This window comes from Pararge aegeria, chromosome 17 (assembly GCF_905163445.1).
Source record: "Pararge aegeria chromosome 17, ilParAegt1.1, whole genome shotgun sequence".
In the NCBI taxonomy this organism is placed as follows: domain Eukaryota; kingdom Metazoa; phylum Arthropoda; class Insecta; order Lepidoptera; family Nymphalidae; genus Pararge; species Pararge aegeria.
In genome coordinates, this window is record NC_053196.1 from 14,533,620 (window position 1) to 14,551,660 (window position 18,041).

An 18,041-nucleotide genomic window follows, 5' to 3' on the forward strand; every position below is an offset into this window, starting at 1 on the left:
TGTACTATATATTCCTGCTTTTGTACTTTCACTAGAAACTTTGTCTTTAGGCCAAGCAAAACGAGCAATAACAAAATTGCTAAAATGGATTTCTAATTTATTTTTTCAATCGGCCAGTTATAATAATTATTGTAAAAGAGACTTGACACCTCTATTATTAATGGTAATAATAGAGTTCAGTGTGTCTTGATATAATGTATGTTCTATAAAACAATTTGTATAACGTAGTGTTTATATCCTCATTGTTTGAAAAAATAAAACAAAAAACTATAGTCTATGGAACTAATAATACACAGAAACGTTAAGTTTTGACGATGACTTCATGTCCGCTCAAGTAATGTGAACTATCCGCGAATCGTGTATCCTTTCCGACGGTTGCTTTTCGAAAATCTATATCAAGGCATGATTTTCATATATCATGGAATTCCGCAAAGTAATGCCTGCTTCTCTTCATAGCCAGCAATTTGCCTGCAATAGTTGCTAATCGGCTTGCGAATTGCATATTACATACAAAGTTCACCATTTGACAGTGACAGTTGCAGGGTCGTCGCCAATTTCGTATCAATATGACAACGGGGGGCAACTGTCAGGAAAGCTTACACAATCGCGAGAAGTGTGGGAGAAAATACACTAAATAAATAAAAAAAACTATGCCAAAGTTTCAAAAATTGGCATCGCGTCAGTGCCACAATCCGCATTCCGTTCCTTCATAGACGCCATTATACGCTTTGTGTACGCTTACATGACGAGCGCATGCCGCGTCTATGAATCAATGCTATGTGGATGCAACACACGAGTAATAATATTGCCATCTATTACGTATGCGTAGAAGAATATTGACGATTGATCTTGTGTTTATTGTTTAGTCATTAACTGCCAATTAGCTTAATTAAAAGTTATATTAAAAATGTAAATGAGAAATATCTATTTATTTTATTTTATAACCTATTTATTTATTTATTTATTATTTATGTACTATAAATTGTGATTGTGAACATAAGATACATGAAGTGTACAAAGGAAAGCTTATCTCTATAAGAGATCTCTTCCAGCTACCCCAGGATGTGAGTAAGATGATTTAATTACTCATAATCTAATTCTTTGGTGGGAATTAACTTGCCTCATTGGGTCAGTGGCTAGGCTCAACTATCACGAGGTCTTGAGTTGGGATCCCGGGTCGGAAGAATAATTTTTTGCCCGGGATACACAACAGGTATGGTATGGCCGAAGCGCCTGGTTATTATCAATAACTTATGGTAAGTGGTTAAAGCCCACCAACCAGCATTGGAGCAACGTGGTGGGTCTATGCTCTGAAACAGTCTCTCCTATGAGAGACGAGGCATTTGCCCAGCAATTGGACGTTAATAGACTGTGGATGATGAGATGTGTATATATGCGATTTCAGAACCTGCCTTTTGAAGGTGAAAATACAACTTTTCGTCGAATTGGAAAAAAAATCATCAAAATCGGTACAGCTGTGTATGAAGAATGGGGTGACAAAAACACATACAGAAGAAGTTGTATATTGTTTTTAGTATTTATCTCTTTCTTAAATCTTCCCTGGACTTCAACTTAATATAGATATACAACGCGTAACCGAATTACGTAATACTGTTGAAGGGTGTATAAGTATATTTCACCCTGTGAAATATTAAGAAATCAAAAGAAGCATATTTGTTTTACCATACAAACTAATTCAAAAATATAAATTTTGACAACCCTATAAATTTTGACAACCCTATTGAAAATAAAAGTCCAACACGCGCATAGTACCTACGCTACTGCTTTGCTTATAAAGTGACAGGGGTCACATGTTTTTAAATAAGTAGGTACGCCGCCGACGAATACCAATTCTAAGGACGACGCTACGTTGGCGGTTACATGATGACGGTTTTTGTGTTACATGCTTTATGATGGATAAATTGTATTTCTTGTAAGCAAGGACTTAACTAAGTAAGTTGCTAAGTCTCTTTTTATGTGATGTTTGGCTGTATCTGATGTCTTTCAGTAAAAAAGTGGCAGTGGTTTCACAGACAACTTAACTTAAATTCTCAGAGACAATATATAATGGTCCTCTAAAGCATGAAAAGTAATATTTCTATTTTCATAGATTAGTGTCTAGAAAAATGAACTAAATCATCGTTGTAAGATATCAAAATGTCAAAAGATATCACCTGTATCAAAAATTAATCCCTATCATCTTCTATATATATAAAAGAAAGTTGTGTTAGTTACACCATTTATAACACAAGAACGGCTGGACCAATTTTTATGATATTTGATTTTTTGGATTCCTCTTAGACCTGAATAGGATAATAAGTATTAAAATATAACATTCATAAAAAAAAATCCGTGGTACAGCTTATTGAAACATTTCTCAACTTCCTTTTTTTTAATGGAAGCCTATAAAAGAGGATGTTCTTTGCGAAAATCATTGTAAATAGAAAACATAAGTGCGATCATCTATATAAATAAGAACACTATTCTAATCGTATAAAGTTTTATTACAGCATGTATTTAATAACCGCACTTTTACAATGTACATATATACAAATAACTTCACCATCATAGAAATATATCTACCACAAAAATTCTTCTAAATTCGTTAATACAATAACTACGGACAGTACTTAATTTATTATAGCTAGACATTTTAAACAATCTAAAATACTATCATTTTAAACATTTTAAACAATCTACGAATTTGACAGACTTCAAACATGGGTTTTTTTTTACCTGACCCACCTGATGATACTCGGAAAGCCATCGTCTATAAAAAAAAAGCAACTCTTCGCAGGGCACGCAAGAAATACGCCCTACAATGTGCCGTTCTGTCACAGAGGAAAAACGGAACACATGCAAAGCTTCATACAAGCGCGCTACGTGTGTGCGTGAGCACAGACGCTACGTCGCGTACGGAGAGAAACCGGTTTATACCGGCTCGGCCTGTGCTCAATCTCAGGGGCTGCAGAACACGTCGCGCGTCGTGTTTTCATTCAATTTAATGTCAATGATAATAATTTAAACAGTGTTTAAATGTAATTATATAATACCTAGTGTTTTAATATAAAAGTGTAAACAGTGTGCATGAACAATAATAGAAAGAATAAAAACACATAATTTTTTAGCTATCCCAAATGTCTAAATATCCTAAATGTAAAAATACAATAATGTTTCAATAAATATCTCGCTATTGAAGTGAAATTTGTAGCAAAGTTTTTTGTTTCTTGTGCCTTGGAATGCGTCACTAGACTCAGGATTCTAATTTACCTAATTCTTCCTAGCTAGAATCCTTCACTAGCACGGGATTTAAACTAGGCAATCACAACAAAAACAAACTATGCCATCTTGTTGAACAAATAACTATTGTTTATTAAATTGTATTCTCATGTGCCAACCCTACCAAAATAGGCATAAATTTTGCTCGCTTCTTAGAAGCTTTGACTCTGTTCCGTTTCTCCTGTGTGGCTCTGTGGCCATGAATCTGAGGCGAAGGTGTCAAGCTTCTTGTACTTGTTTTACACCGGCAGCCACGCCTTTCAGACCGGAACACAGACCGCAATGTGCTTCTTGGCAGTAGAAAGAAGCATGGCGATAAAACTTCCAGGCACAAAAAGCTACTGCTAAAAATAATGTAAATTTACCAAGTTTCGTCAAAATTTACTTTTAACCGGCGACACCATTTATTGGTAAGATATCTGTTTGTTTGGTTAAATCTTCAGAGTGTTACCATTTACAGGCGATTTGATTCTAGTCTCTGCTTTGTCGTTAGTGCCACGAAACCACGCATAGTAATTCCTATACACTCGTGTCCACTACGCTGCGTCTCACTTCCACAATAGATTTACAACGCCACTCGGATATACACAACGCTTCTCCACATAGAAAACTGAATTTTTACAGAAAATGTTTGTTTTGTGACTCTATGAAGGAGATAGGAAATCGTTGACGATCTGATGAAAACCTTTAAAGGTCGCTGATGGAACTCCTCTATAGACAACAAACAGTACACAAGCTCATTGAAGTCAGATTTGTATTTTGGAGTACCAATATTGAATTTCAAATTTTTCGAGTAAAAATTATAAATTATACAATAAATTATTTTATTTTATTTTTTTACATAAATAACAAATGTTCACTAAACAATAAATAAATACATATTTAATTCTAAAGTATATTTATTATACTTTCACAATAATTGACTAGGTAAGTACATTTCTAACTTTTTTTTTATACAAACATTCATAATTTTATATTAAATTACGATAACATACCATCAAAATTTCAGTATCAATCTCTCATTATTTAATTTTAATTCATAGTTTGCGGATTTAAAATTTTTAATTAATAGATTAAGAAAAAGACTGTTTTTTTAACATTACCTTACACATCCTGTGGAATATTGTATCATTATCGATAAAAAAAATAAGTATTAAGTATTACACCGTATGGTTATTATTATTGAAAATAAAAACCTAATTCCCAACTCGAAAGTAATTAAATAATCAGGGACAAAAATATATTATAACTAGGAATCGATGAAAACTAAGGATAACAAATGTTCAACATTTGAGTTTGACATGAAGCAAATAAATGCTAGTTTGAAAGTAAAAAAAAATCATTTTTGCTTTTTCATTTCTTCGCCAATTATAATTATCAGTTTATGTCAAACATTTATTAACAGGCCGTGAACAAAAATGAAAGCTCGCAAGAATTTCTCAGAGACGTGTTATGTAGAGAGAATATGCTGAGAGCAGTTTTGCGATCAAATGTGTAAATATGGTTCACACAAAGCTATTAAAGGTTTATTTTCAAAATGCGTCAAAACACTATGATGTTTATTAAATATGCTAATTTATGCCCAGCTAGAATGCTCAGCAGTCTAGCAGATAAACATTTTAATTCCCTTATTATCGTCCGTTTTCTATATTCAATGTATCTGTATATGTTATCTGTTAGAAAAGTTGTTATTTTTTGACAATAACGTTACTAAGTAATAAATCTATAGATTATGGATAATTCAATATTGAAAATGGTCATAAATCAACTGACAAGGGATACAATTAACTAGAGCACGGCAACAAAGCAAAAGAGAAGTATATTATTTCCACCCGTTCGCTCAACCCCATGCTCAGAGAGAGTGTTATCAACTGTGCGAGAGGAAAAACTTGACCTTTCCAAGTGGATAAAATGTTTTATTTATTTCTAGTTTTTTATTTACCAGATTTAACAGCAGCAACAGGGCGCTCCTGCCGGGAATTGAACTCGGGGCCTCCAACTTGTAACTATAGCGCCACTGCGCCCACTGAGCTATTCAAAATTGCTAACTTATGCTGGCCGTGCTACATTGTAAGTACATCACGAGTTGGGGAATATGGTTTTTCATAGCATTTTTCATTAAATATATAAAACCTGGTTGATCTTTATACCTAGATTAAAAATATTAATTTTTGCATGTAGCCAAAAAGGCGAGGTTTGTTGTGGAGGATTTTAGGGAAATGTCGACAAAAATTTTCAGTAATGGCTTCTCCACAAGCCACGCCCGTACAGTCACATGTACGGGAGGTTGGTTGGTGTACGCGAACTTGGTGTTATCTGAAATATTTCGTACCATAAGTTTAAAAAAGCGGAGACAGCCTAATGGGCTGCGGCATTCCTTCGGTGGAGGCAGAGTTTGAGCACGCAGCACTTTTAATTAAAGCAATTTAAATGTCACTTGCTTAAAGCGGTGAAGAAAAACATCATGAGGAAACCTTCGTGCCTGAGAATTCTGCATAATGTTGTCAAAGGTGTGTGGAGTCCAAAGTCAAAGTCAAAGTCAAAGATATCTTTATTCAAGTTGGCCCAAAGATGGCACTTTTAATGCGTACATTACATGAGAAATGTGTACACGGTAGTGAGATGATGGCGATAAGCATATTCGTAAACTTAAAACTAAAGCTACGAGGGTTTCACACGCCTCCTGGTCTTAGAAGATTAGCCGGGTGTCCTTTTTTGTTATCACCATCTCACATTGTCACCATCGCACTGGGCCAGCGTGGTGGACTACAGTCTTAAACCCTTCTCATTGTGGGAGGAGAACCGTGCCCAGCACGGCTAGCACGGACAAGAGACAATTATCTCCCCGGGAAAGGATACAAATTTATCTTCCCCCACAGCTTTATCAACTCTCAGAGCCCTGGCGCACAAGTGGAAATAAAATCCAAACAATATATGTGCAATAAAAAATAAATATATTACGACAATACACACATCGTAATCTAGCCCCAAAGTAAGCGTAGCTTGTATTATGGGTACTAAGATGATCGATTAATTTTATGAATAGGATACATAAATACTTATAAAATACATATAAACAACAAGACACTGAAAAACATTCATTTTCATCACACAAACATTTTTCAGTCGTGGGAATCGAACCCACCGCCTTGGACTCAGAAAGCAGGGTCGCTGCCCACTGCGCCAATCGGCCGTCAATAATAAACGGCGATAAACTTTTCCTATTCCACGTTTCCATGCTTTAGCAGGTGGACACGTTAATTATATCCTATAATCGGGGGATATAATACACTACACTGGATTTATTAGTGTACTACCTGCTGTATGCTGTATTGCTTTTTAATGGTTAATATATGATATTGTATATATTTAAAGTTATGAGATTTTAGAGGAATGTGCAGCGTCCAAATAAACTCATGTGAGTTTCAGGATGCGAAGAATAATAATTTGAGTAGTTTGTGTAATAAAAAAAAAAAAAAAATTTTGTCTCCTGCCTTCAGAAAGCAGGGTCGCTGCCCACTGCGCCACCCGGCCGTCAATAATGCCGGCAATAATGCGTTTGTTTGTTTTATTGATGTTACCTATACACCTATAATAATATATATGTAATTAAACATAATATCTTACATTACTGTCCCACACGTCGTAAGATTTGGTCGCCGCGTTAGACGCCTGTGGTTTTTTAGCTTTCTTCATTGGACTATTGCTGGCTGAAACAAAAAAGCATTCAGATTACATACCTAATGTAACACTAGTTTTTTCCCGCGGATTCTACTAAAGGTCTTAACGTAATGAAATTCCCTACTAATAAATCCCTCCCCTAAGAACCCGTAATTAAAATATTTCAATATATCTTCTAAACTTTTCCATAAAAACATGCTGTAAAAGCAAGGTTATCACTTATTGCATCAACGACAAGTCTTGTTAATAAAATATATATCTTTTGTTAGAATTGTTGTCCTATAAGGACTATAATAATGACTGTATTTATTGATAATGTTAGGATAAATTTAAAATGCATAAAAAATTTTCGGAACTGACAGGATCTGAACCTGCAACTCTCTGGCAATCGCGGCCTAAGCGCTTTTTGCAATTAAGCTACGGCTCTCCTACCGTCGATGCCGAAATTAGTATATGACTTTTACATCAGTCTTATAGCGACTGCGATAAATAATAAATTGATAATTCCTCCAAGTGTAGGTAAACACAATAATAAAAATAATAAAATTATGATAATAATAATAATAATACAAATAATAATACTTTGCGCAAAAAATGAGCCAGCCCTTCTGTCACCTGATGACGCAATAAGGCGCGGAGTAATGTCTCTTAGAATTTTATTACAATTGAACTGTTTTATTTTGGAATTTTAATGCAACTGAACTAATAGGTGTTTCAGAGCGATCAGTGCATAAGTGGTAGTGCGTTTTTATACCTATCCATTTTGAAATATTTAAATTACAGTTTATGTATATGCGCATTGTGTCGAAGCCCGACTTCACTATCGGGGGGCCGAGTTCGAATCCCAGCATGCACCTCTCTAACTTTTCTATAAAGTATATAACTTTTCTTTTCTTTTTTAAGTTATATGCGTATTAAGTTATCAAAATGTGACTTGCTTCAACAGTGACGGAAAACATCGTGAGGAATCCTGCAAGCCTGAGAGTTCTACCTGATGTTCGCAAAGATGTGTCGAGTCCACCGCACTGTGCAAGCGTGGTGGACCACGGCCTTAAACCCTCCTCATTGTGGGAGGATACCCGTGCTCTGTAGTAGGCCGGAATGTGAAGAATGAATGAATGAATTAATACACTTTTATTGTACACCAAAGAGAAAAAAGTAGTTACAGAGATATAAATACATAGCGAGAGAGTACAATTTGGTGGCCTTATCGCTACATAGCGATTTCTTCCAGGCAACCAATGGCGTGAAAGAAAAAAACATAGAAAAGAGGTAGGTGGTGCAATAAATAAGATTTAAAATGAAGATGAGGTTAGATTGTATTAATATGATTGAAATACCTCCAGGGACGTAAGGTAAGGAGAAATCGGGTGGTGTCTTCTTGGTCGCCTTCTTAGCAGCAGCCCGACCCCGCAGGAGCTCTTCATCCACCACCAATTTATTGTTAACCCTGGAAAACGTCAGCGTTAAAAAAATGGTGCTACTAGTTTTGGACTGGTATAAAAGTCTCGCCAGCAATTTAACTATACGAGTATTTCTTTGTGAAAAAGGATAGCTCTACTATCCTTTTGACGACCTCCCCGGCACAACGGTGAGCGCTGTGAATTCAAGTAGGAGGTCCCGGGTTTGATTCCCGGCAGAGGCCATTTGGGAATTTATGCTATTTGAATTTTCTCTGATCTGCTCTGGTGGGAGGCTTTCGTCGTGGCTAGTTACCACCCTAACTACAAATACGCGCCGCTAAGCGATTTAGTGTTCCGGTGCGATGTCGCGTAGAAACTAATTAGGGGTATAATAACTACCTTACTCCTTAACTGTTTAGCCCGCTACCTTAGACTGTATCATCACTTACCACCAGGTGAGATTGCAGCCAGGGGCGAACTTGTAGTGAAAGAATAAAAAAAAAACCTCTCATTCGTCATCTTATTTATGTCTCGTGCCAATACCATCGTGTCGTGCCTCGGGTGTTCAATACCATATAAGCTTTAGTGCCAATAACTAATGTTATACAATTTTTATAGTATAAATTGAATAATCCAGCTGATGGTCCACCTGCTGAAAAACCATTACCTATAAACAGGGCGTGACTTCGAAGGGCATGCAAAGAACACATCCTTCAAATTGCCGCTCATTGTCCGTCAATCTTTGACGGCCGATTGGCGCAGTGGGCAGCGACCCTGCTTTCTGAGTCCAATGCCGTGGGTTCGATTCCCACAACTGGACAATATTTGTGTGAAAAACACGAATTTTTTTCAGTGTCTGGGTGTTTATCTATTTATTATAAGTATTTATGTTTGGTATTCATAAAAATTATTCATCAGTTATCTTAGTACCCATAACACAAGCTACGCTTACTTTGGGGCTAGATGGCGATGTGTGTATCGTCGTAGTATATTTATTTATTTATTTATTTATCGTCGTGAGTCGTAGGTGTTAAGCCCCATATGCCTGTTATAACACCGGCAACCACGCCCTTAAGATCGGAACAAAGCATTGCAACAATGCTGCTTAGCGGCAAAAATAAGCATGTTGGTTGTACTTCCCCGTCACTTCTCTGTCAGCTAAAACTCCTACTCTCTACTGCTAAAACTCTATTCTAATATCTCTTCTACTCTAAAAGATCATCTCCAAAACCACTTAAACCTCTAAAACTCACCGACAGATATACATATTTAATGATAAGGGCCAGTGTCAGATTCTCCGGGGAACAGGGGATCGCCCGTCAGCCTTTCCGCAAACAGGGCATAGGTCTTTTGTAGAGAGTTCCAAAATCCACGGTCCTGGGCCGCTTGCTTCCAGCGGCTCCCAGCGACTCGCTTGATGACGTCTGTCCACCTTGTTCGGGGCCGACCAACACTGCGTTTACCTGTGCGGGGTCGCCATTCCCACACCTTGGAACACTTCTACACATGATGGCCATTAAAAAGAAGGAAGACTTACTTCTTAATATAAGGCGTTCGCGGATAAGTGTTGACGGGTACGGGAAAAGTTTTGAAGGTTTGTTCAATGGCACGGGCGAGGGAACGGGGCAGCGACGGCCTTGCACCCGTCCCCGTAACACCAACACCCGTAACTGGAACACCCATACCCGCCGCTGTTATACCCACGCCCGTGGCTGTTACACCCACACCCGTAGCCGCTCCTGTAAGCGAGCTGCAAACTGCGTTCGGAGCGATCGAGTTTGAATTGGCCATCGCAGGGACCTGAAAATAAGTAAATATTATACTATTCCCCCTCCCTCTTCTTTCCGGGGGTGTCGTACGAGGCGATTAAGGAATGTAACGGAGAGCGGGCAGTAGTGTCCTCTGTGCAACTACTACCATCTAAGATTTGTTGGTACCATCATCATCATCATCATCTTGACGGCCTATTGGCGCAGTGGGCAGTGACCCTGCTTTCTGAGTCCAAGGCCGTGGGTTCGATTCCCACAACTGGAACATGTTTGTGTGATGAGCATGAATGTTTTTCAGTGTCGGGGTGTTTATATGTATATTATAAGTATTTATGTTTCCTATTCATAAAAATATTCATCAGTCATCTCAGTACCCATAACACAAGCTACGCTTACTTTGGGGCTAGATGGCGATGTGTGTATTGCCGTAGTATATTTATTTTATTTATTTATTTATTTTATTTCCGACCGCGGACATCCACTGCTGCACATAAGCCTTTCTAGTGGCGTGCACTTCATATATGGACAAAAGCACTGCTTACACTAAAATTGAAATATAGCTAGCGTCTAGGAGGAGGATTTTTGCCATTTTATGCAATTTCCTGTATGTATACCCTCAGAGAAACTCAGTGCACGCCACTGAGCCTTACCCCAGAAGCGCCATCACACCCGGTTTTAAGCCTTCCTCATCCACCCAATCCCCGTCACTCTCTTTATGTCGTCTCGTCGGTCCATCGTGCTGGAGGGCGTCCAGTAATACGCTTAGTTGTTCGTGTATTGTTGGTAAAGAGCTAGGAAATCAACGTGTTCCAATTCTAGTATACGTCACATCGCCGGGGAAGTGGTGATAGGTCGTGGCGTGCACAGGGTTTTTGACCAGGGTATGCATAAAGAAGGCAGATGCAATAAAATGGAACAATCCTTCGCGTTAATGAGTTATACAAAAATTTTAGGGTATGCAGAGCTTTTGTGCATGTATGAAGTGCACGCCACTGGTGATAGGTCTTATAACTGGAGTTCCTGGGAATTTTTAATTTCTTAGTCTTGTCTGGTCGACGGCGTGCGCCAAGCGTTTTAGCATTTCAGTACGATACCGCTAAGAAATGGGTTTAATATAACTCCCGACTCCCGTACCGATTGCATTTTGCTAAAACGAATTTTCAAACTGGTCCTGCGTCTGAAAAAAGCCCCACCTACGTATTTCACTCTTTGTTTTTGAAAGCAAATGACCAAGAAGAAGAAAAACAGTTCTAAAAACATATTTTATTCATAACTATACTGATTTTTTCGTCTCACTTAAAATTAAAGCTTTTTCATTTTCTTCCATCCCCCGTTTCACCCCTTTTAGGGCTAGATGTGAAGAAAATATTTCTTAGTGGAGAGGGTCTCTAAAATAAATGTACCTTCTAAAATTTAATGTTCTTACAATCCAAAAACACGGGATCTTCAACCCCTATGTCCTTTTCTTTTCCCTTTTCGGGGATTCACAGGAAAAAACAAACATAAACGCGTTTAAGATTTTTCATACCACTAGGTCCTATACATATACACATATATTTTCTGCATCGACTAACTTACCTCTTCTGTCTGATGCGTGGTCATTTGCTGTAGAGATTTCCTTTCCATACACGCAGTCTCCATTTGGTTTTCTGGATCTAAATTAAAGTTCATAAATGAATCACTTATTTATGGCTGGGGCAATTCGGGAATTGTTAATTTCAGAAGATTCCCTACCAGCCGTTGCCCGAGGCTTCGTTCCTCCTTTCCTTCGTTATATCCTGCGGGAATGTAATGTGAAGAATTCAGTTCAATTGGTTCAGTAGTTTTTGCGTGTAAGAGCAACAAACACACATCCATCCATCCATCCTTACAAACTTTCGCATTGATAGTATTAGTAGGAAGCAGGATCTGGACTGGTGTGAGGAGATGTCTCTTAAAAAGTTCAAAGTTTGTATTAAACGAAAGCTTATAGAAAAGTCCTATTATAGTATAAAGGACTACGTAATCGATAAAAAAGCTTGGGTGTAAATTATTGCTCTAACCAGGTTGCTCTTCTAATAATTTTAAATGACATTGTGAGATGGTGATAAGAAAAAAAAAGTTTGTTGTGGGTTACTAGGGTTCCAAACACGTCCTGGTCTAAGAAGAAGTCTTAGACCAGGACGTGTTGGGAACCCTAGTAGCTTTCGTTTTAAGTTTACAAATGTGGTTATCGCCATCATCTCACTACCGTGTAATTCTTATGTACGCATCAAAAGTGCCACCTATGGGGCTACTTGAATAAAGATATTTTTGACTTTGACTTCATCACTTTCAGATATGTGTCGGATAGCCTAATCGTTAGTGAAACAAAGCCCTGAGTATTTTTAACTAAAATTGAACTTACTAGGCGTATAATTGTAGTCGATCAGGGATTCTCCTGCCGTACTGCTCGTACGAGACCTCGTATTGTGATCCTGTGGCAACAACCAACATGTTAAAAAAGTTTTCACTAACTTATTTATACTCTAGCACGTAAATAAATAAATATTACCGAAACAATGTTCAGAGTCCATTGCTGGCGTGGTTTGCCAGCGATTCTTGGCGCCGCCCCATGTTGAGGAGGAGGTGTCTGTAGAGATATCAGAAGTATAATAATTTATGCAAATAAAATAAAAAACGAAGAAACAGATACACACACATACAGATAGACATAAAACGTCAAACTTATAACGCATCTTTTTGCGTCGGGAATTATGAGAGGATTATTGTTGAGTATACATAATTCTGAGAGTTTTCGAGTTCAGTATACTGTGAGATGGTGATAAAAATAAAAATAATGTGGGCTTAAGAACGCACGGCAGAAGTGGGAACCTCTCAATGTAAACCACTAATTGTCAAAATAATTATTATCACCAATAATAACTATTAAATTAACAAAGACTATTATTACGTATGAATTGAATATAAACTAAACACAGCGAAACAACATTAAAGAGCAGCAGACAGTGGCGTTCACTTCATACATGCACAAAAGCACTGCCTACCCAACATTGTTCCTATAACTCGTTTGAGAGTGGGAATTTTCTATTTTACGCCATCGTTTTGCTTTGTGCCTACCATGGTGAAAAACACTGTGCCGCCACTGGCGGCAGGCTGTATCTTTCTCGCTCGGGTACACTCGCGGGTCCCAAGTTTAATTAAACACATATTATAACCTCTATAGTACAAAAATAATTATTACAATCGGTTATCATTTGTCGGAATGATGGTGTAAAATCGTCAAACACTTTCATCCCCTCTCCCAAAGGAACTGAGCTTAATGTCGCGATAAAAAATATCCTACATTACTTCTAATACTTCCAATAAAATGTGTACAAAATTTCATGAGGATCGGTTAAGTAGTTATTGCGTGAAAGCGTGACAAACAAACTTACATTGACATTTATAATATTAAGTAAGGAAGTAGGGATAGGGAAGTAGGGATTTTATAGGTACATACTTCCGCTTCCTTTCCCAATTTCTTGCGTAGCTCAGCATTGAAGTTCTCGGTGAAGCCGTCAGCGATGAAGTATCTGTAAAAAAAAAAATACACTTAAGATTAAAGTAGTTATATCATCATCATCCTATTATTATAACGCTACTATAATAGAGCTGATCCCGTCAAAAAATTTATCTTATTTATCTGATCTTTAAACGAGCAATTCTTGTATATATATAATTGGAATCTCGGAATCGGCTCCAACGATTTTCATGAAATTTAGTCTACAGGGGGTTTCGGGGGCGATAAATCGATCTAGCTAGGATTCATTTATGAATGAATGAATGAATGAATACACTTTTATTGTACACCACAGAGAAAATTTAAAGAGATACAAATACAACAGCACAATAAGGTAGAACGTACAATTTGGCGGCCTTATCTCTAGTACGAGCTATAAAAAACTTAAGGATAGGCTTTGTGAGAGTTATAAAAATATGTATTTTTTTATATCATTTGCATACCCCGTGCATACCCTCTATGCACGCCACTGAATATAATAACATAAATACTTATAATATAATATACAGATAAACACCCAGATACTGAAAAACATTCATGTTCATCACACAAACATTTTCCAGTTCCAACACAAAAAAAACAAAAAATATTAAGGTACCGCTGCTGGTCTCAGACCTTCTTCCTTATAGGAGAGTCGGTTTTGGAGCATACACCCACCACGCTGTTTCAATGCGATTTATATTTAACGACTGTTATCGCAAGTTTGTGATAATAAACGGGACCGACAGTCTAACGTGCTCTCCGGGGCACGAGGTAAATTTTTTGTTCTGCTTTGGAGAAGCTTCGGCCATGACGTGCTGCACGGGATTTAGCGTTTTGGTACGCTGACATAACCCCAACAACAGTCTATCTCACACTTCTTACCACCAGGTGATATTGCAATAAAAAAAAGTTATCACCGGGGTTTTTTTTTTAAAACCGAAAAATCTATGGAGGGTAGAGGTAAGGAGGATCATCTGTGTATATGAAAAAGTGTCGTCAAAATGTATTAAATTAGGATGGCGCCACATTACATTAACTACTTTAGTCGATAATGACATTAAATTTTTTAACTCGGCATACTTCAATTCATCTACGATTGCTACATTCATACCATACCCTGTGCATCCACCAGCGCCATTGTGGAGGATTTTTGAACTGTTATTTAGCGCATACAACTGGACACTTTTTCAACTTTTCTCCCATGTAAGATGACTCTCCTTACCTCTACCCTCCATAGAAAAAACGCGCACAATAAACATAGATAACATAAAAATAAAATCATTTTATTTTAGGTCCCGACCTGAACCCATATACAAAATTGAGATATTAATATAAAATGAATATTAAAAACCCTCAGAGAATAAAATAAAAACAATAATTAGTTCAATTCAAATATTAAAGAATTAAAATTAGAATAAATTAAATTACAATAACAATTCAACAATTTTATGTTATTTCAGGTGCAGAATCTGTGTTCGGCTATGACGTCATAACGCACATTTATGTTCGAACAAATTATTAAAGTCCCTAACAGTACGGGAATGTCCAAAAACCATAAGCCCCAGTAATTAAACAATAATATTGCAAAAGAGGAATTACCTATATCACAAACGCAGGGAGTTCCCTCGTGCCTCAACCGTTATCAAACCTCAAACAAACCATTTCATTACTACACATACTTTTATACAAGGGCAAAATAACAACTCTTATAGCTCTCACAATAAAGCTCATATTTGCATACAAGGATTTACGTGACCGCAAATAATGTTTGTAACTTTTGCTCAGTATATAAAATGTATGATTTGAAGCTAGAAGCATCAAATCGTTTCGAGACTTGCAAGAGTTTAGAAGCTTGTATTGCATTTATATTATTATAATATAAATAATATATTAAAAATGAATTTCGCAAAGATTTTCTTCTTCGTATTCGCTTGCATCGCGGCTTTGACGACTGTATCGGCGGCTCCGAGCCCTAAGTGGAAGCTATTCAAGAGAATTGTAAGTAAAAACCACAGACTTAAGAATTTACAGAAACCGTGTACGCAACTAATATTGGAGCATCAAAAACCACTCCAATTTAGTAGTGTTTCTCGAACAGGCGGTTAGCCATTTCATTCTATGTAGCAGTTAACAGTAATTATTTTACCTTTAATGCTATCTTTATTTAACTTTATCTTTTTGCAAGATACACGTTTTAAAACTTTTATATATTTAAAAAGGTTTTAGGTTATAGTGTAACGTGGCGTGCAAATTTTAAGCATCGTGCAAATCATTTGTCTGTCAAAGTCATTTTGTTCTAAAGTTTTCCGTAAAGTGGGGAAAAATTTTGTGAGCTAGCAACATTCGGGTGTGAAGTTAGACTCAACTGCTCTTAAAGTTGTCGTTATAAAACTGAATTTTGAGCCTTGAGCATTAAAGCATATAATGTAGCTCTGGGTTCTAGCTCATTGGATTCGAAGGCTTAACATAATAATTATTAATTTTTATATTTGCTGGGCCTACTACAGAGCACGGGTCTCCTCCCACAATGAGAAAGAGAATCCTCACTGGGTCAGCCGTCAGTGCGGACTTCGGCCTTAGTCCAGTGGCGGCTGACCCAGTGCGGATTGGTGGATTCCACAAACCTTTGAAAACATTGTGTAGATCTCTCAGGCATGCAGGCTCTCTCACCATGTTTTCCTTCGCCGTTGAAACAAGTGATATATTAATTACTTAAAAAAGTTAGATGTGCGTGCTGGGATTCAAACTCGGCTCCCGGAAAGTCAAGTCTAGCTCCTACCCAATGCGCTATCGCCGCGTCATTTACACAAAACATAAAATGTGTTAACATTAACTTCTTCTCTGCAGGAAAAAGTCGGCAGGAACATTCGCAACGGACTCATCAAGGCCGGCCCAGCGGTGCAAGTGGTTGGCCAAGCTGCCACTATCTACAAGGGCTGAATCAAAACTATATTTACATCTCCCTCTTACCAAACATCTGCGAAATACCGATCGGAATATCGTCTATCGATATACAAAGTGTATATAAAATATTTCATAATCATAAGGAATCACCATGTACAAAAAATTAAATCAAAAGAAGCAATGTTTATTTGTCCATACAAAGTAATTCAAAACCTTTGAAGTATTTATTTAACTTGGCAATACTAAACAGTTCGTATCGGCCGAAAACAGTTTGGATACCTACTTATTCTCGTATAAAGCCCCGCCCATAGAAATCATAATAACAAGGCGCTAGAAATGTTGTTAACAAAACATTTTTTCTTAGCGACCTATTGTAATTTTTAATCTACCTACACGTTCTGACAAGTGACGGACGCCTAAACGTCAGTTTTGACACTTTCTTACTTAATAGATACATATTTTTAGGTAAAGTTTCTAAACTGCCAAAATCAACAAGCATTTAGTAGTGTATATAAGAATCTAACTTTAAGAATACTCATATTGTATTAATTTTCACCAAATGTATAGTATAATTTACCAAATGCAATTGTCATAGTACCTAAGTATTATTTATTATACAAATAAAGTTACATTTACTTTACTTTCATATAATATGTTACTTTATTTCTTCAATATATTATTTCCTGAACTTATATGTACCCGTGGAAGAAGAAGGAGTGTGTTGCGTACATTAGCAACTATAATTATAAAATAAACTCTGTGCCTTATGCACGTTTCCACTAAGGACTGACAAAGCAATGCCCGAGTAAGCAACGCCTGATCAAAGAAGATTCCTAGGCATACATTTATCTTACCCCAATCGATTTTCACTAGGCTATTGCAACGACGACGCCTTAACGTACTCTCTTCCAGGATCGAGATTGCAAACCGCCAATTTCTCAACTCTGGGCTGGCACTGAAAATTCTTTAACAGACACACGATCCTTACCACGGAATAACTAGAAGTGGAATACAAAAAAAACTCACTTATGTCGCAGGAGTGCCGCCGCGGAAGGCCTGGCTCTGGGCTCGGTGCGCAGGCAGGCGGCTAACAGCTCCCGCGCATGCGCCACGCCCGGCAGCGCCCCGCGTGGGCCGTTGCTGCTTGCCGCCAGTGCCGCTCCCCCGGACAACCGTGACACTACCTGCTGGTGGCGGGGTGCTAGTTTTCCTGACAATATGACACGATCTTATAATTCACCGTCATCAGTAACAGGCGTAGATGTCAAGCCTAATGTGCCTGTAATTACACCGGAAACCACGCCCTTCAGACCGGACCACAGCATTGCAACAATGCTGCTTAGCGGCAGAAATAAGCATGTTGGTTGAACTTCCCGTCACTTCTCTGTCAGCTAAAACTCCTACTCTCTACTGCTAAAACCTTATTCTAATTTCTCTTCTACTCTAAAAGATCATTTCCAAAACCACTTAAACCTCTAACAC

General features: G+C 37.6%; 1 protein-coding gene across 1 annotated transcript in view; it reads right to left on the reverse strand.

The window, feature by feature from the left end:
* Positions 1–4,695: 4,695 nt before the first annotated feature.
* LOC120631208 (cyclin-dependent kinase-like 1) overlaps positions 4,696–18,041 on the reverse strand; it is a 44,846-nt gene continuing 31,500 nt past the window's right edge. Inside the window, exons 7-15 of the mRNA XM_039900687.1 lie at positions 17,586–17,769; positions 13,614–13,686; positions 12,666–12,743; positions 12,519–12,588; positions 11,711–11,787; positions 9,901–10,163; positions 8,301–8,410; positions 6,907–6,989; positions 4,696–5,595 (exon numbers count right to left, since the gene is read on the reverse strand). Coding sequence (XP_039756621.1) covers positions 5,551–5,595; positions 6,907–6,989; positions 8,301–8,410; positions 9,901–10,163; positions 11,711–11,787; positions 12,519–12,588; positions 12,666–12,743; positions 13,614–13,686; positions 17,586–17,769 — 983 coding nt within the window. The 3' untranslated portion in view covers positions 4,696–5,550. The remainder of the gene's footprint in view (positions 5,596–6,906; positions 6,990–8,300; positions 8,411–9,900; positions 10,164–11,710; positions 11,788–12,518; positions 12,589–12,665; positions 12,744–13,613; positions 13,687–17,585; positions 17,770–18,041) is intronic.